The sequence below is a fragment of the Pyrus communis genome, chromosome 14 (genome assembly GCF_041283825.1).
Source record: "Pyrus communis isolate YQ-2024b chromosome 14, ASM4128382v1, whole genome shotgun sequence".
NCBI classification, from domain to species: domain Eukaryota; kingdom Viridiplantae; phylum Streptophyta; class Magnoliopsida; order Rosales; family Rosaceae; genus Pyrus; species Pyrus communis.
The window spans coordinates 18,853,043-18,879,198 of NC_142578.1; the positions used below are offsets into that span (position 1 = coordinate 18,853,043).

The 26,156-nt window shown below is 36.5% G+C and overlaps 2 protein-coding genes across 3 annotated transcripts; one reads left to right on the forward strand and one right to left on the reverse strand.

The window, feature by feature from the left end:
* Positions 1-2,682: 2,682 nt before the first annotated feature.
* On the forward strand, positions 2,683-7,841 carry LOC137716778 (zinc finger BED domain-containing protein RICESLEEPER 2-like). 2 transcript variants are annotated; one of them, XM_088683636.1, is made up of 3 exons: positions 2,683-3,160; positions 5,029-7,362; positions 7,459-7,841. In XM_088683636.1, exons 1-3 carry the CDS (start codon positions 3,133-3,135, stop codon positions 7,710-7,712), a joined length of 2,616 nt encoding a protein of 871 aa, XP_088539762.1. In that variant the 5' UTR covers positions 2,683-3,132; the 3' UTR covers positions 7,713-7,841. The 2 variants fall into 2 exon arrangements, 1 of the variants encoding a protein (XP_088539762.1); XR_015955416.1 differs by lacking the exons at positions 5,029-7,362; positions 7,459-7,841 and adding exons at positions 3,224-3,317; positions 3,967-4,066 and having other exon boundaries at positions 2,696-3,118.
* A 12,678-nt stretch (positions 7,842-20,519) lies between these two features.
* LOC137712881 (putative methyltransferase PMT7) lies at positions 20,520-25,186 on the reverse strand. Its single transcript, XM_068452061.2, has 7 exons — positions 24,859-25,186; positions 23,777-24,191; positions 23,361-23,650; positions 22,532-22,915; positions 22,005-22,251; positions 21,770-21,911; positions 20,520-21,086 (listed from the first exon to the last, which is right to left on the reverse strand). The coding sequence occupies exons 1-7, from the start codon at positions 25,013-25,015 to the stop codon at positions 20,928-20,930; spliced, it is 1,794 nt and encodes a 597-aa protein (XP_068308162.2). The 5' UTR covers positions 25,016-25,186; the 3' UTR covers positions 20,520-20,927.
* Positions 25,187-26,156: the final 970 nt, after the last annotated feature.

Consider the following 26,156-nt stretch of genomic DNA (forward strand, 5'->3'; position numbering starts at 1 on the left):
AAAGGGCACAAAAAACACGAATAACCTTACCGTCATATTTCGAATCTATCTGTTTTGCGGAACGAAACATTCATTCATGTTAGGTGATAAAACCTTGTGTGACAAAGACTTCGTCATGCAAAGATGGTTCAATTTTTAGGTTAGAGCATTCAATGCATATGAATCAGAGGAATCAAAACCATATTTACTGCAGATGTTTGCGCGACAAAGGCTTCGTTGCACAAAGTCTCTAATCTTCCTATAAATATGTGCTTTTACTCTCCTTCTTCTTCAGAATGCGTTTTGGAAATGCTTTACATTTTTGCAGATTATAATCAATTTGTTCTTTTGATTGTTGGTGCGATGGCCGATGGTGGTGCGCGTTCGTCAAAGACAATGGATGGCAAAGGTTTCGGAAAAGGTTTGCGTTGTAAATTTTGCATTTTGTATAAAGTTTTTATTTAGTTTCAGTATTATGAATATATATTTTGTTCATATACAAGAAGAAAAGAGTTGCAGTACGGGTCCAACACACTTATGGTGGGAGCCATTACCAAATCACTGTTGACGAATTAATGGGGGTTGTGAAGTCAGATATGCGCACCAGCTTTTGGTCCGGCGTTGGAGCATTGGTGCGTGAGAAATGTGCTGCGGAATGGGAGTCTTGGAGAGCCATCCCCGAAGAGCTGAAGATGCACATGATTGATGAGTTAGCTGTATGTGTTAAGTTATTAGTTAAATAATAATTATGTTTGTTAAATTTAATATAATAGTGAGATTATAATTTATTAATTTTCGTATGACAGACTAATTGGGACATTGACAAAAGTAACCCAAATTTGATGAGGGCAATCGATAACATGTTCAGGTCTCGTTTCCAGGAGTGGAAGTTTGATAATCAATATGCAGCAGAACTACAGCGAGAACCATAACTACCAGCAGAGGAGTAGAATAGTGTTTTTTATTTTAATTTAGTGCTTATTTAATAATGGGATTTGAATTAGAAGTTTTTTTATTATGAATGGTTTACTTAAATATGTACTTTAGGTTTATTTTGAATAAAATTATTGCATTTTAATAAATATTTATATTAATTAATTATGCACAAATGGTATAATGAAATAAGTTCTTGATTTATTTAGTATTTATGTGGTTTGAAAAAAAATTGGAGATTGAAAGGAAAAATTCAATTTTTTTTTCAAAAAATGAAATTTAAAATAAATAAATTAAAAAAAAAACCATAGTTTGTCACGCAATGTTTTATAAAAAAAACACGGCAAAGCATAATTGGATGGCACCAAAATTGGAAGCAACATGTTTTGCGCTACGGTGCTTTCGTCCCGCATAGTCTTTTCACTTTATTGAATTTAAATAGAATGCAGGAAGGCAGAAGCTGCAAAACAATTGCAATAGCTACCTTCCTACTGGAATTTCCAGCCATTGAATCTGTGTTGATGTTAATCTCAGAGGTATATTTTCTTAACTAACTTATTTACTTTCCATTCATTTAAATTATGTTGTAAGTAGTTTATAATTGTTGTGAGTTTATGTATTTGTATGCAAACAATTTTGTGTGGATGTACAAAAAGCAGTGTTCTAAAAAATGGCCTAGGCGGCCGCCTAGGCGCTGGGTGGAAGGTGGTCGAGGCGTTTTCTTGCAAAACGGTGGGAAAAAACGGATGGGCTCTAGGCGGCCCTATGCGGTTTTTTTTTTTTAATTGAAATTAAAAAAAAATATCCTATCTTTATTCTAACTCTAAGTTCCCGTTCCCTACATGCGCCTATGTTTATACCTTGAAATTTTGTTAATTTTATAGAATAGGTGTGTATCAACTTAAATTCCGGGATGTTAAATACAATTACTATGTTTCCTTATTTTCCTCCTATTTTGCATTTTATGTGGTTTTAAATTGTGAACTTGTTGTACATGTGTCATTCTACAATACTTCTCACTATGGTTATATGGCATATATGCTTAATATGTTTTTAAATTTTGGACTTGTTGAATACTCTTTTTGCATTTTATCGCTCTTTTATTTTCTTAATCCTTTAATTTCTTCATACAAGTATAATTTTTTGTAAGTGTCAATATACACTTATTTACAAGAAATTTACCTAAATCCCCTAGCTGCTGGGCCCTAGCCCGCCGCCCAACTAGCGCCTAGCGTTTTTTAGAACCTTGACAAAAAGATGGTTTGCAATGTTCATATGAGTTTAGTTTCTTGTTTGAGAATTAGTTGGATTTCGCAAATGGATGCGAAGCATGACTGCAGTCCAATTAATTCTTGAATTGTCCCAAAATTTTGGACAGTTTGAGAATGCAAAGTTACATGTTCTATTTTGCGGTTCACGAATTAAAGTTTGAACGTGGGAAATTTGGTAGCATCTGATGGGTTGATTTTATACTATATATTATTTCCCTATTCTTGGTATATTTTGGTTATTATTTTGGTGAGATTTTGATACTTTGTTATGTATTTTTAATGTAAGACATGCGAACTTGTTTTGAGTAGGGCTGGAAAAAAATCCCAAAAATCCCAAACCAAACCGAAAAAATCCCGATCCCAAACCAAAATTCCCGAAAATTTCGGTATGTCATCCCGAACCAAACCGAAATTTTCGGTATGGGATTCGGTATTACATCCCCATTTTTTCGGTATTCCCATACCGAATAGAAATAAATATTATATATATATATATATATATATATATATTATTTTTTAATTATAAGAGAATTATTTCAACCGTTCATTGTTTTAGATTTAATCTGTGCCGTTCATTTGTTTTTAGGTTAGATCCCATTTCAATTTTCACTTCCGTAGCTTGAAGTTGAAACGCAGCCATGAGCCACCAGCTTTCCTTCACCAAAAATCAGTGAATCACCACCACCCAGCTTCACAAATCAACACCCAGCCACCGGCGCCACGCCAAAGCATCCTTCACGAATCGTCTCCGACACGATTCCTTCACGATTCCTTCACGAATCGTCTCCGACACGAATCGCTGGACAGAACTCTCCAGCCTTCCTTCACGATTCCTTCACGAATCGTCTCCGACACGGTGACACTTGCGAGTTGCGATCTCTCTCTCTCTCGGGCAATTTTCCCTCACAGACAGAACTCTCAATCTAGAGGCGGAGGTAAGTCTTCCTCAATGATATTTGGTTATTACTTGATTGTAGGTAAACTTAGCTCCTCTGGCTATCACGCTAATTGGATCTTCTGATGACTTTCATAAACTGCAGGTGTTAAAATATTTTTGCTTGCAACGATCTATGCTCTAATGGGATGCCCTCTTTCATATGTTCTTTGGTACAGGCCTCTCTATCGTGCAATGAGGTAATTGTTTAAAGATGGCTTTGTTTCTAGTTTCCAGGTAAATAAAAGATTGTAGTTCCTCTGGAAATTACAGAGAAGCCGCAATGTTAGCATAAATTTTTTGGCACTTTAGAGAAAATAGCTTGACTGTAATATCATGGATCTTAGGCTAAGACAAGAAAATACTTTTGAAATGACGTTTTTGGGAACCAAATATCAAAGAGCAAGCATTGGTTGTTATCCTAAAAGTATCCTCATCTGCTAATGGATGAGACCTTTGGCATATGATGGGCACATGTTTAAATTATGCCCTGTTTATATTATGGACGAATCAAGTAATACCCTATGGACTCTAAGTCTCTAACTGGCACTATAACTCTCTCGCAACTCTTTTCTACCAGAAATTTTAGTGCATCAAAGGCTTATGTAGGAAAATAGTAAGAGAAAGGAATATAATAGAGATTTGGACTCACTTTGGCCTTTGGCATAGCACTAAAGGTGTATTGGAATAACTCCGATAGAAATTAAAAGTTTCCAGCATCACACCAGCCTTCACTATCATACTGCCTTTGGAAACAGTGCTGCTTAGTCACTAGGGTGGGATTGTTATATGGTGCATGACATGGTGGTTGTGGTTGTGCTTCCTAAAAAACACTTTTCTTTTCTATAGGGATGGTGATGGAATGCCTTTACATGGGACCTTCATTTCTATGGAGTGCACTTAGATGGACTTTGATTTTCTTAGTGGAAGTTCTGTTTTGTTTTGAAGCATGAATCTAAGGAAGCATGTCTATTGATAATTTGACTGCCTGCGTTTTGCTTCAGGTTCCAAAATTTGGTGAACTAAAACAAGAGTATGGACGGTAATATTCTCGGAGGCATTGACAATAAGGTTGTTTCTTTGGAACCAAACCTCGTATTAGATGTTTGTTTGCTGCTATGAACTCACTTTGTAATTTTTAAGCTAGAATCCTTGAATTTCTGCTGGAAATCTTGGGAGTGGGAGTTTAGGATATGCATGATCTTTGGTGTACTGTAAATCTTCGTTGAATTAGTATAAGTCTAAACGACAAATTCCCCCTCATTCCTCTCTTCTTTCACTCACTTAACTAGCTCTGCTAGGTGACCGGAGACGGGATAGGTACAGATGAGCTCTGTGGAAGATAGGCAGGGGTAGAACTTTAAACAATGTCGGAATATCGTTTGAAGGGGAACACAATATTTTCTTATTCGTCGTGCTATTTTACTGTACATCATCACTTTAATTGAGAATACATATGAGATACAATTAATCTAGTAGGATTCCCATTGATAACAAACATGAAACATATAGTTGGATACCTAGTGCTTGATTTGAGACAGCATACACCTGCTTGACTTACCAATCCGATTTTAATCGGTTTTCGTGTGGCAGCTCCACATTGGATTTTGTATTGTTGCGGCGATAGCTCCTCCAATTGTCTTTAATGGGAAATCATTGACGTAAGTTCTTACATTCTTTTTTGTTTCTTGTTTCTTGCATTTAATATTATTTACTTGTGGTGATAGCTCCTCCAATTGTCTTAGTAAGTGTTTTGATGCTGTGTAACTGAACCAATATATTTTCCTCCTATTATGTTGAATGCTCAGATTTTTGAACCATTTATTTTATTTATTGATTGGAATTTGGATATATGCTGAACTGTGGTTGTGATATATAAATATTAATGTGCATTGTTATTTTATTTGTTAGGACTTAGGATGGACGGGTCTAGTAGCCAATCTAGTACACCTATGGTCTCGGTATTAGGAAAACGAAAACAAACCCAACCTAGTGGTACCCTTCAACTAGGCACTCCCTCACCTCAAGATTATTTGCATAATGATTATTATGAAGATTGTTGGGATGATGATCCGGATATGGAGGAGGATATTGCATTAGAACAAATAGAAGAAGAGGGGGAAGAGGGGGAAAAGGAAGTAGAAGAAGAAGAAGTAGTGAGACAATGGGAGAGTCCTCCTCGGAAAAAGGGCAATAGGAGAAAGGGTCCAAGTCCGGCGTGGAATGATGCTAAGAGGGTAACGATCACCGATAATAATGGGGAGAAATCTTTCATGGCCGAATGCAAGCATTGCAAACTCTTAGTACCGGCACACCCTATAATTCATGGGACGACGGGAATTCTTAAGCATTTGAGGAAATGCCCGGGTTCTAGTCTCTTTGAGAATGTGGATCCGAAGCAACCTACATTGACACAAGCGAGGATGGGAGGTCCGGTTGTCACTCACACTTTCAATCAAAAAAGACTTGATAGGAGATGTGTGAGGTGGATTATAATAGCGGAGATGCCTTTTAGGGTGGTTGATCAAGAAGACTTTCGAGATTTTATTCGTGATTTGAATCCAAAATACAAACTTCCTAATAGGCATAAGGTGGCGGCGGCGGTTTTGGAGTTGTATGTTGAAGAGAAGGCTAAAATAAAAAGTGTGATTGAGGGGTTGAGAGTGAGCATTACAACCGACACTTGGACCTCAATTCAAATGATAAACTACATGGTCATCACGGCCCATTTTTTGGACACTAATTGGGGGTTGCATAAGAGGATCCTAAACTTTGTCCAAGTTACTTCTCATAAGGGTGATGATATTGGAAGATGTCTAGAGGTTTGCTTGAATGATTGGGGCATTGACAAGGTGTTTAGCATTACCATTGACAATGCTAGTGCAAATGACACCGCCATTGCATACATGAAAAGAAGACTCAAGTCAAATGGTACTCTTTTACTTGACGGGGCTCACTTGCACATGAGGTGCGCTTGTCACATCCTCAATTTGATAGTTAAGGATGGAATGACGGAGCTTAGTTGTGAAATTGATGCCATAAGAAATTGTGTGAAGTTTATACACTCATCCCCGGCAAGGTTGGAGTCTTTTAGGGAATATTGTGTCTTGTTGAGATTTGATAGGATGTCAAGTATCCCTTTTGATGTTGTCACAAGGTGGAATGCCACATATGAGATGCTTAATAGTGCTTTCAAGTTTAAAGAAGTGTTCTCTAAGATGGCCTTTGAGTGTGACTCTTTTATTGCTTACCTTAAAGAGGAGGTCTCGAAAGAGGTTGATGGGGTGACAAGAAAGACCAAGCGGGTGGGTCCTCCGGAGGTGGATGATTGGGAAAGGTCGATGAGTTTTGCTCACTTTCTTAAAAAGTTTTATGATGCCACCTTGACATTGAGTGCAACCCTTACTCCAACGTCACACTTAATACTTAGCACAGTGATTGTCTTGCAAGTGGAGATACAAGAACAAATTTTAAATGCCTCTAATGCCACTTTGCAAAGTGTGGCTACCTCAATGAAGCTCAAGTTTGACAAATATTGGGGTCACATTGAAAAGGTGAATCCTATTCTCTTTGTAGCCCAAGTACTCGACCCTAGGTACAAATTTGATATGTTGGAGACAAATTTAGAAGAGCTCGGCTATGGATGGGACAAAATAAGGGAGGAGAAAGTAAGGGTTAAAGGCTATGTAACCGAGTTGTATAATGCATACAAGGAGGGAGTGGTCCTTAGTAGTAGTAGTACTAGTAGTACTAGTAGTACTAGTAGTAGTGCTACCTCAAATGTGGAGCAAAGATCAAGTGTTGTACTAGATGATGTGGGGGGTGTGATTGTAGATATTGATGTTGCTTCAAGGATGACAAAGAAGATCCAACGAAAGAGAGCGGAGGCACAACAAAATGAGATAGCCAATGAAGTGGATATGTATTTCAATGATCCACATCAAAGCCTAACATATGAGGGTTTCAATCTTTTGGATTGGTGGAAAGGAAATTGTGCTCAATATCCAACTCTTAGTAAAGTTGCTAAGGATGTTTTGGCCCTTCCTAGTAGCACCGTTGCTAGTGAGAATGCCTTTAGTCTTGGTGGGAGAGTTGTTGATCCTTTTAGAACTTCCTTAACACCTAAAACGGTTGAGGCTTTAGTGTGTACTAGTGATTGGCTTAGAGGAAAAGAATTTTGTTTCTATAAGGAGCCTACACTTGACGAATTCCATTTCTACAAGGAGCTTGAACGCATAGAAAGAAGTAAGTAAACAATTTAATTTCCTCTTTTATTTTCTTAGTATTTATTATCTATTAGACTATAATTCAATGTAAATGATTTGTGGTTTATTGTTTTAGGCACGGCTAATTTGGGAGGTGAGGAGAATACAACACAAGAAAATGAAATGCCACCTCCACCTCCTCGACCACTCCAAGTTGAAGTTCAACAACGTCAAAATCAATCACTACCTCCACGACCACCCATTGCAAGAGGAAGGGCTCAACCATCAACATCAAGGGGAAGAGTACAAGTACCAACCAGAAGGGAGCAACCACAAGCATCAACAAGATCAAGGGGACGAAGGGGCCGAAGAGGCCAACAATATTTATAGACTTTAAGCTTTGCTTTTTAGCTTTTGGGTTTGTTACTTTATTTATTTTAAAACCTTGGCTTGTAACTATTATTTTTGCTTTTGAGTTTGTTACTTTATTTATTTTAAAACCTTGGCTTGTAACTATTATTTTTGGTTTTGGGTTTGGTACATAATTTATTTTTATTGCATGCATGATGCATGTGTAGTGGCCAAATTGAAACTTTGTTATTATTGAAACTTTGTGCACAAATGGGTAGTGGGTAGATTGAAACTTAATTTTAGCCCAAAAACATAATATGTCAAATTTTAGCCCAAAAACATAATATGTCAAATTTTAGTCCAAAAGCCCAAAAACATTTCGGGATTCCCGATTTGTCCCGAAATCCCGAAATTATTTCGGGATTCCCGAAAATTTGGTTTGGGATTGGTATTGAATTTGGGATTCCCAAAAATTTCGGTTTGGGAATCGGGACAAGGGTTTCGGTATGGGATCCCATACCGAACCACCCCTAGTTTTGAGCATAAAGTAATCAAACGGTGGAATTTTTTAGTGATTCCAATTGGAGCGGGTTTGTGAATCTTTCAAGAAGGTTGTCTCAAAATTTCATAATTTTACTTCGAAGCATCTGATCATGGAATATTAATTTATGCTCAGCGTGCAATGCTGGCAGATTGGGCTGTAGAGCTTATTTGCAACTTTTGGGCTGGAAGAAGATGGATTTTGGACTTGGGCTCTTCTTGGAACTTGAAGAGGAGATCCTAATCTTTAGTTTGAGTAGTTTTGGGCCTGTTTTGAAGCCCTGAAGGTGTAAAAACGTGGTTATCTCTATGTTGGGCAGATTTCCTAGTCATAATAGGAATGTAATTCCTAGTTACCCTTTTATTATTTTATTTCCTAGTTTTTAGAAAACCTTTTCTATGAGGGTTTTGATTTGGAGTAGTATAAATAAGGCTTTTTAGCCATTAGAAAGAGGAGGGGGGGTGGGAGAACACAGGCATCAATTTGGAAAACTTAGCTAAGCTTTGACAATTTGTATTTCAAGGTGTTTTCTATCATTTTTCTATTTCAATAAAATTCCTTTTGTCTTATAGTTGTTCATAACTAATTTCCATTTGCTAGGGTGAAGCCATAAGCCTTAGCATGAATATGTGATTTTATTAATTTGCTTATGAATGGATGCAAGCTTACTTTGAATTATTAATCACCGCGATTAAACTATCTAATTGTCTTAGTGATTCGCGATCATTAGGGTTTTTTAGACAAGTAATTTAATGCAATTTATGTTGTAACATCACCCTAAAATTGAGAAGGGCTTCTCGTGATTAGTAATTGTAAGTTCACTTAAGGCTAACATCACACTCTTAAGGGTTGCATGGTTTTTTAAAGGGTTTTCACAAAGCTTAATGAGTCTTGCATGTTTATATTTGATCTGAACATCACAGACGGGTTGCATGTTAGATATACCTTTTCTCTTGAACATCATGAGGAAAATATGTATTAGGAAACCTAACCTTCAAAGCATGTATGAAGAAATTCATAAGTAATTGGTAGAATTGCATAGGATTGTTTAGGGGATGGCAGAATCCTAGGCTTTTACAATTTGGTTTTCAAAACGTTTTCCTTTGTTTTCTTTACTTTGCTAATTTCTTTAACCTTTTTAATTAAATTCGTTTTTATTATTTTTAAATTCAAAATCAACCTTTTCCAATCATTGTTTTCAAATAATTAATTAAGATTTGGTATTTACACAAATTATTCATTCAATCCCTGTGAAAAATGACCTTACTTGAGCTACTATACTATGATGACCTTGTACTCTTGCAAATATTTTTAAGTGTTTTTATCCCTTCTTTTGTAGGTAGTAAAATCCTATCAGCATCTCTTTGCGTTCTTCGGATGCATCGTAGTTTTTTGTATCTACGTCATGCACTTGAAGAACTGCAGAGAGATGCTGCCGAAGTTTTCCCATGATCAACTCTAATGTGTTGGAATCGTAAATTACAGCACGTAACTGTGCATTCTCGAATGAAATAAGACCTATACTAGAGGCATAAGGTGGCATGTCATAATTGAAGTTGTTGTAATGCTTGTAAATTTTTTGTGTTTGCAAGTGATATGGACAAACAGTAGATGCATAATCCTAACAGATGTGCTGATGATTATTTGGATGGAATAAATCAATTCATTGATTTTTCAATGGCAAACAACTGGGGTTCAACTCAAATTCGGTATCCTTGTAGCTAACAACTCAATGATTCAATATTTTGAAATTGTTCGATACCATTTAGTCAGAAATGGGATGATGGAGACCTATACTACATGGAATCATCATGGAGAACAAATATAATGTGCTTCATCCTCACACATTACTCGACAAGTAGAGACAGTTGAATCTGTTGTGGATCCAAATAAACAAATTATGGACATTATCAATGATGCTTTTTCAAACGCTAGTTCGAATACGAATGAGGAAGTAAAAGATGATGTCCCTCCCACCATGGACAGTGAAGCATTTGAAAAATATGAAAAACTATTCAAAAGTGCCAAGCAAGAATTATACCCCGGTTGCGAAAGATTTTCGGTGCTCATGGTCATTATTGAGTTGATGCATGGCAAAATAAAGTTTTGTATGTTGAACCAGTGTTTTGATTACTTTTTGGGGGTTTTCAAGAGGATGTTTCCAAAGGATAATCGAATGCCTAAAGATCATAAAAGTGCAAAGAAGGTGCTGAGTGGTACTGGATTGGGAAAAGAAAAATTCATGCATGTAAAAATAATTGCATTTTATTCTACAAAGAGAATGAAGCGTTGGATAAATGCCCTGTATGTAATGAGTCGCGGTTTAAAATGACCTTTCAGAATAGAACAACGAAGATTCCACAAAAAGTTATGCGTTATCTCCCATTAAAGCTCAGGTTGAAGCAATTTTATATGTCGATGCACACTGCAAGCGACATGAGGTGGCATAAGGATAGACGAGTGGATGACGATGTTATGAGACATCCTGCAGATGGATATGCCTGGAAAGAGTTTCATCGGCTATACCCCGATTTTGGACGTGAGCCCCAGAAGGTTAGATTAAGACTTGCGACATACAGATTTAATCTGTTCGGGGTTCTAAACCAAAATCACAACACTTGGCTAATCTTCTCAATTCTGTATAATTTTCCGCCTTGGAAGTGTATGAAAAAATAATATATGATGATGACATTGTTGATAACGGAAGATCTGGGCACGTCTATTGATATTTATTTACAATCGTTAGTCGATAAACTAAAAGAATTATGGGAAAATGGTGTTCCCACGTACGATAAATCTACCGAGAAGATGTTCACTTTAAGAGCAGCAATGATGTGGACTATAAACGATTTTTCTGCGTACGCTATGATGTCTGGGTGGAGCACTAAGGATTATTATGCATGCCCAATTTGCAAAGAGAACACAACGTCTAGTAGGCACGCGAGAAAAGTTTGTTACCTAGGGTATCGTAGATGGTTGCCGTGAGACCATGAGTGGCATCAGAACAAGACAGCCTTCTTCAATGGCATAGAGCTTCACCCAAGACCCAGAGAATGGTTCGAAGATAAAATTGTGGCTCAGGTGAATCGTTTGGATTTTGCTCTATTGGAAAAATCCCTAAATAGGACAAAACCAGACATACATTTGAACTGGACACACAATACGAAGTTATTCGAGCGCCCGTACTGGTCCAAATTAAAGTTGAGACACAACATCGATGTAATGCATGTTGAGAAAAATGTGTTTGATACACTGGTCGAAACTATACTAGACATCAAGGGAAAAACAAAGGACACAATAAAAGCTCAGATTGATCTAGAAAAAATGGGCATTAGGCCAGGTTTATGGATGACGAAGGACGGAGACATAGCCAGAAAGAAGCTTGCATCGTTTTCGGTGAAATCGAATAAAAGGAAAAAGTTTTTGCAGTTTCTATCTTCTATACCATTTTCGGATAGGTATGCTTCAAACATCAGTCGTTGTGCAATCATGCATGAAGGCAAATTTTCAGGCCTCAAGAGTCATAATTGTCATGTGATACTTCAACGTCTTCTCCCAGTGAAAATTTGACACCGCTTGCCCGAAGATGTGGGGAAACCGATTATGTTGTTGGCGAAATATTTTTCTCAATTAATTGCAAGATCTTTGCTCAAATCCAATGTTAAACAGTTGCACGACAATATTATTAAAGTGCTTTGCAAGTTTGAACAAATATTTCCTCCAGCTTTCTTCACAAGCATGATCCATTTCATGATTCACTTGTCGGATGAGGCACTTCTAGCCAGACCCGTCAACTATCAATGGATATATCCAATAGAAAGGTATTTAAGCACCATAAATACTTTAGTTCGTGAAGTATGTACTATTTGACTAATTTTACACATTATTTTGTTTATTGATGCAGACTACTGGGTGAATTAAAAAATAGTGTACGGAACAAGGCAAAGCCCGAAGGATTAATCATGGAAGCATGGGTCGCATTTGAGTCGTTTATATTTTGTACCTACAAGACGTTAAGACTACGTTCAATCGACAACAATGCAATAGTGACAGTGGTGTGAGAAGTGAAAAAATTTATGTTTTTGCCCAAATTGCATGACCATTTTGGTGAACCAATCAAAGAGGAGTCATTTAACAAAATGGACATTGAGATAGCACATCACACTTTAATTGAACACTAAAAGATAAAAGTGCTTAAAAAAATGATAAAAGTGCTACGTGTAGTTTACATACTGTATGTACACTGATACGTATAGTTTACATACCGTATGTATACATATACGTACAGGCATGCATATGCATGGATGTACAAATAATAATTTTGTATCTGAAAATATAACTAGGTTATTAAAACTATAGATGGTTTCGGGTAAGGGCCGGTAAACGCGAAGTTTAATGATTCCACATATATATGATGATTTGACAAGACGAGTAAGAGTGGTGCATGTGATGAGGGACATGACATATGAGAACTGACCTTTCAATCCATCCCAGTACGCAGCAGGTAGCTGTGCCCAACACACAGCCACACAAAAAGTGAGACTCGAGAAGCTTTTTATGTTTTTACCAGAAAACGGCTTAGACCCATACCATCGAGTACAAACGGTGTCCATGGCCTTACCCACTTCCACTACTCTACACGTATCACAAACCCATGTATCATTTCCCACACTATCATGCCCTCCATCATCTCTCTCTCTCTCTCTTAACACGTAATGAATTGCAGCAACAGTGACAAGTAGTAGCAGGCAGAGAGGCTGTGATTTTGTTTGTTGGAAGTAGCTAGATGGCAGGTAGTTGTGTGTATTTTTTGTAATTGTTAGCTAGAAGGGGCACTAACTCACTGACTCCCACGTGCCAACTATCACCCATGACCCATGAAGCCAGGCACTGACACTGCTCAATCTCTCTCTCTCTAAACCTCAGTGATTGCCGATTGCCATGGGACTTTTCATTAAAGCAGTTTAGAGAGAGAGAGATAGATGGTACATCATGTATGCATCCTACCCCCCATCATATGATACGTCTAATCTTTGTTTCAAAGTCCCTCATCCCTCTTATATATTCCTTTTGCCTTTTGCCTACATCTCAGATTCTGAGATTTTAACCAAAGAAAAAAGATTCTGAGAGATTGACGCATGTTAACTTATGGATCATTGAAATGAACCATCTGTTCACTTCACCTCTACCTTACACACACACACACACACACACTCTCTCTCTCTCTCTCTCAAAAGAGAGAGAGACAGTAATGTGTTAACTGCAGTTTGGAGCCTGTGACCCTTGGACATTAGGTTATTGCCGCCAGCAGACAATATTAAACACCAAACCCTGTCTCTTTCTGTTTTCTGCTTCTGTTAATTTCCCTCCAAACATTTTTCTTTGTTATCAACTATAAGTTCGAAAAGTTAGTCCACACCACACACACACACACACACTCTCTCTCTCTCTCTCTCTCTCTCGATGCAAGCAAGCAGAGAATTTGATGAGAATTACATATGTTGATGTGGTTTTTATAAAGGCCCTAGAAAAAAGTGCATACGTATTAATGAGTAACTGTTGTGTAAAACTGCCTAGTCTTTTTTTTGTTTGTTTTTAAAACTGCTTTTGTGTGTTAATTGATGAATTCAGACTTCCCCCCAGGTCACATCAATGTAAACTGTATTGGGCGCAGTCAGTCAATCGCAATTTGTGTTGGATCGATCATCTAATTAATTTCCACATACGACACAGTTGCGAGACGTACGTCCCTCAACCTGCTCCCTGCTTGTTGTCAGCAGAATTGTCTCCATGAATATTGTTTGGAAGAGGATTTTCTACTCTTCTATTCTCATTCCCTTCCATCCTCTTATCTCACTTATTATATTGACGTGATTTAACTATAACCGTTTAAGTACGAAGGTGTAAAAGGGTAGAGAAATTAAGAGAGTAGAGAATCATCCTCTATATTGTTTAGGGTTTGGATCAGAGCTCTGCAAATTGAATTATGAAATCTTGTATATTTATTTGTGCCACGTATAAGTAAATTCTTTTAAGGAACAATACATAATAAGTTTGTGCACTTTCATTTATTCGTAATTGTACCTTTAACTTTGATCCAATTTAGTTTTTTTACATTGTTAAATATATAGTACATAAAATTTTAAAATACAACAATGCAAATGAATGAGATCAATGTTAATAAGAAATTCATCACGTAACAATTGGCAAAAATATAAAGTCCAAGCCATCGATTAAAAATCAATCCTACTTTTTTTGGGTTAGCTATACCTCAAACTCTAAATTATGATTTTAGTCTAATAAAAAAAGGCCTAACTACATTTTGCACTGTCCAAGTTAGGGTGATTTTCAAAATAGGTCACGAAGTTTTAATTTTCTCACATGACCCTTTTAGCTATAAAAATTGTACATTAAAACTTCTCTAAAGTGATACTCTATATATAGGAATAACCTCATTAAAGTCACAAAAACTTTTGGTCCCAACTTGGGACTAGTTATACTATTTTTCTTGGTCTTACTTAATAAAACACACATCCACATGATTAAAAATTTTGCTTCCAGTTGGGGTTTACTAATTTCTTTTTGCACAACTCATTACGAATATTTTCAGTTCACTGATTTTTCATATTGACCTTGAGTGGGCATGACTGATTTGATAGGAGAAAAAAGGAAAGGTATTCAACCCCCTTTACATACACAACGGGGCATTGGGCGTCAAGGAATAATGCCTTGGAGTATAAGTAAAGAAAATACATGTGTAAGAAATAAAATGTTTGGCGCCCCAAGCATCATATCTAGGAAATAAGTCAATAAATAATATTATTTAACTACACCACTAGCTAATGACCTCCCTAAAGTTATAAAATTTGTATGGTCCCACATTTATGACTTTATAAAGGTTTTAATTTATCAATTTAAGTCTTTCATCTAATGATTTATTTCAATGTTTAATCAATTGGCGACATGGTTAGAATAAAATTCGTAACTGAAGTTGTCATGTAAATCACATTTGCACCACACAGCCTAAAATACTCATCAATTTAATGGATAATACACGTTGAAATATACTAAAGATGTAAAATGATGCAATTTCAAAACTTTAGGGATCAATGTGAGAAAATTTAAACATCATAGTTCAATTTTAGACTCAAACGAGAATTATGCGTGTCAATAAATGACTCAAAGTCGAAGAAAATTGATAGAAATGAGGATTTCTCAATGTTTCATACACAAGAAAACTATTAAGTGACCCTTATTTTATATTAGTGAAAAAGTTAACCCCTTTCTTCATGCGTGCTATTGTAGAGTTGTAGAAAATAAAGTGAAAATAAGTGGATGCATGAGGGTTTTGGAACCTATAATAATCTCCAAGAATTAGAGCACAACTTAGGAATTGTGGTAGGGTTACATATCCCGTCCTATTTTGGACTTGCAACCAAAGTAGAAATCTCGTCCATGATGCCATTTTGATCGCATGGCATCAAACAGCGGTAATGGACTTGAGTCCATTTTAATGTGTCATCACTTGTCTCATCCACCTCACCACTCAGGCCCTAAAACTCTTGTAAAAAAAGTAGCCTCTTTGACAGTCATCTTTGTGGATTAGAAAAATGTTTAATTAGAAGCAAAAATAAAAAAAGTATAATATGACAATTTATGCATGAAGCAGTTTTTGCTGGAAATTTTTAGAAGAGATAAGTTCATGTATTTCGAAGTGTTGATAATCCATTACACAAACTCAGTGACTTCTATTTTTGATCATATTTATAAATGAGCTTCGAAAGTTAGAAAACGCATTAAAATTTTACAAATAGTTAAATAATGAGAAGCAGACGTAATATTTATTTATGGCCCACCAAAAATATTGACAATATTCATATGGTTTCTCTTTGTACCATTTGACTGCACAATCACAACTCCTTTCTTGCACATCTTGCATGAAATCTGGAAAGTAAAAAAGAAAGCGTGAGGATTTTGCAAAGCTTATTAATTAGATAGTGGATTATGAAACTTTAATCTCTTCACGTACCAAATCTTCACGCGTAGGCCTCCGTTACGAAAGTTTGGCAGTACGGATGCTTGGATTATGATATGTCTGCTTTTAAAGACCACAAAGTGCAATTTATACCCAAAACTAGAAGTTAATTGCTTTTACTGTCAGGGAAAGAGCGGACAAGTATTAGCAAAATTGGCAAGTAGAAGATAAGAATCCGTTAAAGAGTTTGGTTCAAGCTCATGAGGCATCATATGTACTTGTTAAGTAACGGTGAACAAAGGACACGAAATCTTCAAGCACCACACCAGCAACTAATTTTAGTTGAAAAAGTAAAAGTATATTTTTTCCAGCTGCTACTGAATTCGCAACAAAATCCATAATTTTAATCCCCCTCCAATTCATGCCAAGTTTCATTCATCATTTTAATAATATAAGTAACCAACTAATTTAGTAGTTAATTAAAATGTCTTTGGCCTTTTTAGCGTAACATTCTTAGCAACAATAATATATATGGCCAAATTTGAATGGATGCAAGTGATTATTGATAGAAGAGATAGAATATACTGTAGTCCTTACTACTCCACTCACAAGCCAGAAAACCAAATTTTGGGAGATATCTATAAGTTAGAAAAGGATGCCTAGTGCCCATTGACTAAATTTTAGAGACAATGTTTGAGAAATGTAACACCTAGATCAGTAAATAAAATATTTTCAGAGTTCAAAAATGTCACATGCAGGCCCAATCATATCTCAAGGTCCGATTATCATAAAAGTTCCTAGCCAAACTTAAACATGTGCTAATGTGCGGGAACGAGAAAGGAAAATATACACAATCATGCCATGCTATTAAAGTAATGATAATTCACGATCGGATGTTTGTATAAATCATGCCATACCCATGCAAATCCATGCATATTCACTACGCCAAGCTTTATAATGCTGACTATTATTCGCGCTAAAATGACAACAAACCACATGTCAGGGCTTGCCAAGTAAATCATGGTGTGGATGGTTACGGAAGTTTATCAAGCCTACATGGGGTCAAGATTATGAAGGACTTTGGGCTGCTTGGGATCCCAAAGATACAAGCTCACAATCTTTGAATTTTGTGTAGGTAAGGCTGAGAGAGAACAAACTCAAACCTTGTTTTCCCTTTTCCCTAGCAAGCCAACCAATCTAGTTAAAACCAGACTTAAAGCCTTAAGTTCACGCAAAGGACAACGCAGAGCCTGCATTTAATGAGGAGAAAGGTGGACTTTCTCTTCCTAGCTCACATAGGAGAATGATTGACGAAAGCAAGGAGACGCATTACCAGAATTAACACCTATGGAGACTTTCTCTTCCTAGCTCACATAGGAGAATGATGGACGAAAGCAAAGAGACGCATTACCAGAATTAACACCTATGGAAGTTGACTTGGGGAAGCAGCGCTTTGGGAACAGCGCATGCCATTGTCTTCAAGGGAGTAGCGATGCTCATATTTTTACACCAAAAAGGAAGGTCGTAGTTGCGCTAGAAAAAAGAGGAATGAAGACTTAGCTATAATGGGAGAAGACAGAGAAGCCTAGAGATTCTCAAAGGAAGCATGTAAAGATGACTATGGACCTACAAAAGGGGATGTTCAACTCAATGTAGGGGGGACAGAATGTTAGAGAGAGGGAGAGAGGGGAATTCAAAGGTTGTATCGCACCAAGCAAGGGAAATCACTCTCTAAGTGCAAGCAAACTAGAATCCTAGAGATAGCCATTTTCTTACAATCTTATGGTTCCTCCTAGCTTCCTTTGATCTTCCTCAGTCAATAGAAGTTCCCTTAGAACCTTAGGAAGTCCAAATTACCTATCCCTAAACATCACATAACCATACAAAGTTCTCTCTCACACTAAACTGGTAAACTTCTAGCTTCCACACCACATATCACTTAAGCAAGCCATTATTTGCTTAATCATGTTGTCTTTGAGCCATTAATTCAACCGAAATACTTCCTATGACACACTAATTCTTTCAAGGTATATTAGGACTTGGTATTCAAACAAACCAAGAGAACGAAGGATACCCGTCAAAACCCAAATCTAACTCAGCCTAAAAATTCCCCAACAAATATATATATTGAGTTACATATAAAAAAATTGTACATACGTCTTGACATATATATTATGCTCCTTATGTAATCTTTTTCAATCCAATTACCATAATAGGCGGTATTGGTGGAAACCCTCAGAGCTACAATAAGGATGTCCCTGCTCTCTCTAGACCATGTTTCATTACTCGAGCAATCCCTATTACTTGCTGAAACTCTTCTGCTAGAAGAGAGGAGAAGACACCTTGCAATTCACTGAATTAAATGGCTCTCATCAGTGCAGGTTTGTTCACTTTCATTCTCTATGCATTACTGCGTGTGTTGTGATGCTAGTAACATGTTGCAACTGATACATATTACAACCCCAACTTCTTTCATATATATGGGTCAAAATTTTTGTGTTAACATTATAAAATATTGTGTCAAAATTCTGAAGTGAAGAAGAGTCTTTGGAGAGTCTCACTTTGAGAGTCTCTCGATAGCATTTCTCTTTATCCATTGTGTCCATCCATATGTACAGCACAATAATCGAGTTCATAAAATCCCAGCAGAAGAAGCAAAAATTTTAAGCGTATGTCCAGTTTGTGTTTGATAAAAGGCTAAAATTTCTTGCAAACCTTAAAAATCAGAAGAAGAAGAGGCAATGCAAGTGCAACAGAAATAAATACTAAACTGATAATTAATTGGGTGAATAAATTGATAATCATAATATAATTGTGGGGGCAAAGAGGACAAAGCGTGGGGTTGACTTGTCATATCACCTTCAAATTATTATTAGTGGCCTACCCCTTCTCCCTCTCTCGACGCATCTAAGAAGAATAAATGGGTTAGCCTTGCAATAATAAAAATATTATTCTTACTATTTATAAAGAGCTACATGTATTGATGGATTATATTTCTATTAGAAAGATAATACAAGTGATGGTATAATTAGATAGTAAATGTAGCATTATTCTTACAATAATTAAGGAAAATGGAGAGTTTTAAACTCGGGACGAAACGCTTAAGTAGAAAAAACTCCGCCCCTATTCACCCGGATATGGTACCATATGTAAATGACCTCTTTTTGAAATTACTAGAAAATTGGGATGTAACTACATTGACGGAGCGAATGTACTTTCTTTAGGCTCTGAATTTAAATCTCTCGTTTCCTGATTCAGGTTAGAGTGAACTAAAACTTCGTAATGAGAAAAACAAATACAAGATAGAAGCATAAATTACAAAAACTAAGAACTAGATAGTTTTGTTTCTTAATTTTAAGAAGGGGAAGGAAAAGCTAAAATACTGCATGTTGTAGGTGTGATTTGTTTTTGGGGGTAATACAACAAGAGTACTAACCATTCCCACTGAAAAGACAAGAAACAATCTAATTTGGGAGAGATTCTTGGGTAGGGGAATCGAATTGGGGTGAGTGTGAGAAAGATAGTGAGACCAGAGTAGGATATGCGTGGGCCTCAAAATCAAGAGAAGTGGGGTATGTGGTGTTTAATGTGTCTTGGGCCAGAGGAATTACATGGTCTGGGTTTTGGACCATAGAATTTCTTCTAATTTAGAGAAGGTAAATAAATGACTCTCTATATTGTTTTGCGGAAGTGTTAAGTAATTTTTTTAGTACAAGCGATATTCTACGTTAATACGATAATTTGAACCGGGGAGCTGTGGTAATCTTCAGTACTTGACTAGTTGATTTAGTCACAATCCAGTCCAGCCCACCCTCAATCCAGTTCGCACAAAGCAAACTTAAAACTTCATTTTTTGAGTATCAACACCAATTTCTAACTTCCAACCACAAGTACTGTCTCAACCCTCTAAATTCTGCCCACCAAGCAACCCGAAAACGAAATCAAACTCGAAAAAAAGTGTAATTTGTGGTGTAATGGAGCCCTAAGTCCACGTAAGAACTGCAACCAATTACCAGGAAAATAACTACAACCAAAACCACACTGCCAAGGGAACATGAATCATCCAAACCACTCAACCACAAAGGAGCAGTTGTGCATCACATAAGTTGATTTTCAATGCTACACTGACACAGTTAACAGTAGACTGAAACTTTTGACGGCTGATAGGATAGTCTACACTAGATTCATTTAAGCTACGGAGAGGAGGGAGAGTTTGAACCCGGGATGCATCGGGTTGAAGAGGAAGATCCAATCCACCAAGAGGATCCACCAATTGCAACAGTAAACTAAAACTTCAGTAAGCAGAAAAATTACAGATCAAATTAAGATATATGAAAATCTAATCATATTTCATCGAGATATTAGTTACCTGTAATCAGAGTTTATACAACACATGCATCTCAAATTTTAGCATCTGAGCTGATTAACTACTCAACGGCAACAAACAAGGCTATGGTTGATAATTAATCAGTCTCGGAACTTTACAAAAACGGAATATGTAGTTGCACTTGTCTCTGGCAACCGCATTCAATTTCATTGCCATCAACATGGCTGTTCTTACTACTGCTCCCTGCACTCCCATCCGCAGCTCTTTTAACCGTAACAATAGCCAAGTGCAGCCGAGGGTGGGTTCCTCAATAACCCACACTTAAGTGTCAATAAGTATCATGGTATCATGGTACAGGCAATCTACATAGTCAGAATAAAACTTGTAATGGCAAAGTTCTGTTGGTGCATTTCAGACGATTGCCCAAAACTTCTTCCTACAAATTAACACAGTTTCAGGTTTCTTCTCTATGTTTTCCAGCATATGCGATTCAACCTCCCATAAAAATTTTGGGGCAAGATCCTGGATCCTTGCTGTAATGGTTTCCACATCCCTAATGATAATGAATCCCTGCACAATAACTCAGTATAAGTCTGAATAATAAGAAACTTCGAACATAAAGGAGTGGCAAGAAATCTCTTCGTGGTTTGATAGAGAAAAGGAGTTCTACTCAACAACATGAAAATGATCTAAAATGTTGTAGAACAAGACAAAAGCTAAAGTAAATATTTCATGTATAGATATAATGAGCTCCCAATATAGGTAGGATAATGGCACTAGGTCCTTATCTATTTAAAATAGTGCTGGAAGAAATAACTAAAGATATATAAGCGGACATCACATGAAGTTTGTTGTTTGCTGATGACAAAGTTTATTGGACACATCTGATAAAGCACTTGTCACAAAACAGAAAACATGAAGTAACGCATTAGAAAGAAGGGGCATAAGAATTAGTAGAACAAATAACATGGGGAGTGCAAATTTAACAATGACACCAAACATGATAAACAAGGGCAGGTGTGAATTTATGTCCGACTCCATATGCATGTAACAAGGGAAGGAAGAAGATGACGATGACGATGATAAAAGTTGGAATTGAAACTTAGTATGTGAAATGTAATTATATTACTAGCCATGACTATATAAAATTTTTTTTTTCCTTTCTTTTTCTCTTTCTTGATATTCTTTAACTTTATGTTTCTGAAACTCCACACAAAGAAAAATAAGAGATAACATTAAATCGGAATTATTACCTGAGGTCTGATCATCCTGTCCATCTCTAGAAGGATATCCGCCAATACGCAACCTTGTTGCCCCAGGTTCTTATAATGAGAGAAGAGGTGGTTGGCATGTAACAGATCATAGGTACGTGGATAAGTGGAAAATGGTTCGCACCTACATTAAACATGGATTAGATGGCCAATACTAATTCTTTTTTGTGGGGGGGAGCAGAATATTCCGCATTTAGGTAATAGAAAAAGAACTTACCAATCATGGAAAGCACCAATCAGACCACGATTGTAAATGGCAGACAATGTATTGCTCATGCTTGCAGGAACTATATTCATCACCCATGTAGGCGAGTCATTTAAAGCCACAGCAAATCCACCACAAAATGCATTCATGTCCATGACATTTCGTATTTCTGTCTTATTGACATTCAGCAACCTCCGGTAACGCTGAACTTGATCTTGCCAAAAGGCAGTCTCTAAAGAAAATACCTCTTGAGTAACACCTGTTATAAACATATGACATATTGATGGAATCAGACTGGATAACTTTGTTTTCTAAACATTAAAAAAAATAATAATAATAAACCAAAAGTGGTACGCTAGTAATCCGTCTCATGTAACTAACTAAATAGATAAAGGTCATTGAAGTAGTTTAATGTTAATAGGCATCAAATGCAGCCTCACATATGGTACCAAAAAACATCTTTACAACAACAAGGGTTTAGGAGAAAAATGAAAGAGAAACAGAAAGGCTTGTCATATAAATAAAGAAAAGGGACAAACCTATTCTGCTAAGACTCTCTGAGTATACTGAAAGGCGCTCAGGTCTAGAAGCAAGTTTTGGAGAATCTGATTGTGCACCCCTAACTTGTATACAATTCCTCAGCTGTGTATTCCATGATGACTTGGAATCATCCCCAGCATCACATAAATCTACAAGCTTCTGTTCAGAATTGTGCTGGAGGCATGACAGATCATCTTGTTTAATCCAGATCGCAGTCTGAACTTTTCGAGCAATGAGTTTCCAGCACATTGCTGAAGTCAGATTCATTAACTTCTCCCAAATTATAGGATAATATTTATCCTTCTTATAAGCAGGTGGGGCTGAATAGACAAAGTACCCATTAGAACGCAAAAGGCGATTCACTTCTTTTAGCAAAATGCCATCTGCACAAAACAAATTACAACAAAACACACAATAAGCAAACTCCATGAAGATACAAAAACTAAAAATATACTAATAGGATTAACATTGTAAGCTTATAAACCCATTAATGGTCAAAATTGGCCTCACCAAATCTAGCATATTGCTTCTTTGTACCTTTCATCCCATCTAAAAAAACATTATCTAGTTCAGTGTTTGACCTAATGAATATCCTCTTACTGAAGCCACCTCATATTCATAAGGAGTGGAGACTGAGATGTCAATGGTTTTTGGTGTCCGTGTGAACTCTTGCAAAGTTAATTCAAGATTTTTTTATAAGACCTCGATAATTCGAGATCAAATCAGCAGGCTCCAAAACTCAAATGAACAGATTCTGTAGTAGAGATCTAGCAATACCTATGGACAACTAAAACACCAATATAAACAAAGTTTAGGATAGAAAAATACCATTTTCATGCCAATCAACTCGACACCTAGAACAATGAACCATTTCAAAAGAGCTAGAGGGATATGGCATTTGTTTTGTTGCTATAGCAGAAATCATTGCACCAATGCCTCTCTCTAAAGCAAATTGAATTTGATTCTCATGACCATCCTTTGGAGCAAAGGACATTGTTTGTATATCCAAGGCAAGAAGAAAAGCAGAAAAACTGGCAACCCCACAACCGACATCCAAGACTTGACTAACTCCTGCAGAACGTAGATCACCGGTTCCATTTGTTACCATATCTCCCAATCTGCAAAATCCGGTAAAGTTAATTAAGAGATAATCATATGCCTAATTGTTGTAAATACTAATTCTAGTGTCGAGGAAATGAAGGACATCAAAAGCAACAGAAGGTAAATATAATGATTACAGATACCTTTGAATGTACTCGGGTGCACCGTGCTTAAAATGAGTACCACCACCAGGGAACCACCAGAATTGATCTTTTGGATGCACCCAATTTTGTCCTCCTTTGACTTCAGCAAGATGTGTATGATTCACATTGCTTCGCCACACATAATCCCTGCTGGTTGGCCATCTTATTGGTTTCTTATAATCTTTTGGTGGTGGAACCAAGCAAAACAAGCGCTTTTCAATGGGAGGGCAGTGCCTCTCTAGTTCTTCTCTTCTATTGGTGTCCAAGCTTGGAAGCAAAGTTTTTACATAAGCAACATCATGGCAGGGAATGTACTCATTTAAATTCAATGGGCATACATTGATACCCGTCTCTGGGATCAACGGTGGTGTTTTTCTGTAAGTAAGAGCAATTGTATTCGTAAATGTTGAAGTACCTGCAACACCATTTATCACAAGTAGATTCAATTCCAAAAACCAATAGCATACAGAAACAAATATTTTTAGTTTACAACTAGACGCCATCTTTGAAATTACAGTGCTAACAATATTTGAGCTTTCTAGAAATTAAAAGCGATGCCTAGATTCCCTTTCTCTGTTTCTCAGGCATTCCCGATCTACTTTTAAAGATTAAAAATAAAAAGAAAAATGGCAGTACCACTGAGAGTCCCAATCAAATATTGTCACCATAAATTTGGTAAATTGGCTATTAGAATGATCCGAAACCAAACCCCAACTGTTGAACTGATCAAATTTAAACATCGAAGACATAGCGAAATTTGACATGCTGTAACATCGTATACATCAAACCAAAACATTTTGTCACTTCCCATCTAGATGATTAACTTTGAAATCCAAATTAAACATGCTGTAACATTATGTACATCAATTTGCAGAAAACATAAATAGAAAACAAAAAACAAACGGTCTATAAATAGATGGTAAAAAAAAAATGACACATTTACTAAGAATCGCCACAAATATTTGATTCAAGCTAACCTTTTTATCCCGCAAACAAAAATTTCAAATACAATGCAGTCTTAAATCTGACTTGGTCTGCAAAACAAGCTCGTACATATATATATGGAGAGAGAGAGAACAAACCAGGGGACGGAGGAGAACTGGAGGAGCTTAGCTGAGATGCATAAATGGTAGCATTGTTGGCATGTAGAGTTCCAGCATAGAAGCAACCAACCATCAGCAGCAGACCCACCATTATCATCTGCCCCAATTTCCATTCAAACGCCTGCCCACCTCCCATTTCTTCAATTCCCCAACTGGGTCACTCCCAATTTCCCACCAACCAAACAGATCCACTGAGAATTTCAGGATGTGAGAGAAAGAGAAGAGAGAAAGAGAGGACGAAGGTGGAGAGATTTGCTTCTTGTGTACTGTAGAAGTCCAAACAGATTCTTTCCCACAAAAAAAAATTGTCCAAACGGATTGACCTCACGTGGTAAGTCTTCACGACGCACGTGACCCTGGCTAAGAATCAAATGGAGAAATTTCTAAATTGATAGATTTTTGTATTTTTAACGATGAATTAGGATACTTTTATACTTACAAATCCAGATGGTTGAGAATTATAACTAATAACTCTCACTTAACCAATTGGCAACAAGATTAAATTTTTTTTCCCTTAATTAATCTACAACTGAAAATGTCTTAACAAATATTTGAACTTGTTAACTACCTTGATTATAATTAGTAACTTTTTACTTAAACACATTAACAAATCTTTCAACTATTACCCTACCCAAAAATTGCACTTTGCTAACTTTTTTGTCTCACTTTCATGCCTAAATTTTGATTTTTATGTCACTTTGATACATCCATTAGCACGTCTGTTAAGTCATACGTTAACTGATGATGTGACATATTTTTAAACCATCAAACTTGCATGTGAAGTAAAATATTAAATAATAATTAACTAATAAAATTTAAAAATAAAAAATAAATACCACTTTTTCCTCTCATCTTCCCCCCCCCCCCCCAAAAAAAAACCCTAATTCCTTCTTGAGAAATTAGCTAAAGGACTTCAAACTTTAGTTGCTAAAATGGAAAGATAGACGCTTTATCTGGATATTCCTTAATGTCTCAGCTACTCAGGGAATGTGCGAATCAAATGAATAAGCATTTGCCTCTCTATTTTTTATTGACAAAAATAGATTCATCTTTTAATTCCAATTGATTCAAGTATGGGAGAAAGAACTAATGTCATGTCCCGGTATATAGATTGAAATACCATAAATGATGTTTTTCATAGAAATAGGAATACACAAGTGACATGGGTGAAAGGATGGAAATGTTTAAAGTACCTTGTATAAATATGGTAGGGTGAATTATCAATTTAGTCCTTGAATTATTACCTAAGTGAAAGTTAGGTTCCTAAACTATTTTTT

What these genes read in the sequence shown, in the direction of transcription:
- LOC137716778 (XM_088683636.1), top strand. Translation starts at nt 3,133, where the DNA reads ATGATATTTGGTTATTACTTGATTGTAG. An exon ending in TGGTTATTACTTGATTGTAG is followed by an intron (nt 3,161 to 5,028) that starts GTAAACTTAGCT and finishes TTTATTTGTTAG; the next exon opens with GACTTAGGATGGACGGGTCT. An exon ending in GCTTGAACGCATAGAAAGAA is followed by an intron (nt 7,363 to 7,458) that starts GTAAGTAAACAA and finishes TTATTGTTTTAG; the next exon opens with GCACGGCTAATTTGGGAGGT.
- LOC137712881 (XM_068452061.2), bottom strand. Translation starts at nt 25,015, where the DNA reads ATGGGAGGTGGGCAGGCGTTTGAATGGAAATTGGGGCAGATGATAATG. An exon ending in CAGTTCTCCTCCGTCCCCTG is followed by an intron (nt 24,192 to 24,858) that starts GTTTGTTCTCTC and finishes ATGGTGTTGCAG; the next exon opens with GTACTTCAACATTTACGAAT. An exon ending in GCACCCGAGTACATTCAAAG is followed by an intron (nt 23,651 to 23,776) that starts GTATCTGTAATC and finishes CGGATTTTGCAG; the next exon opens with ATTGGGAGATATGGTAACAA.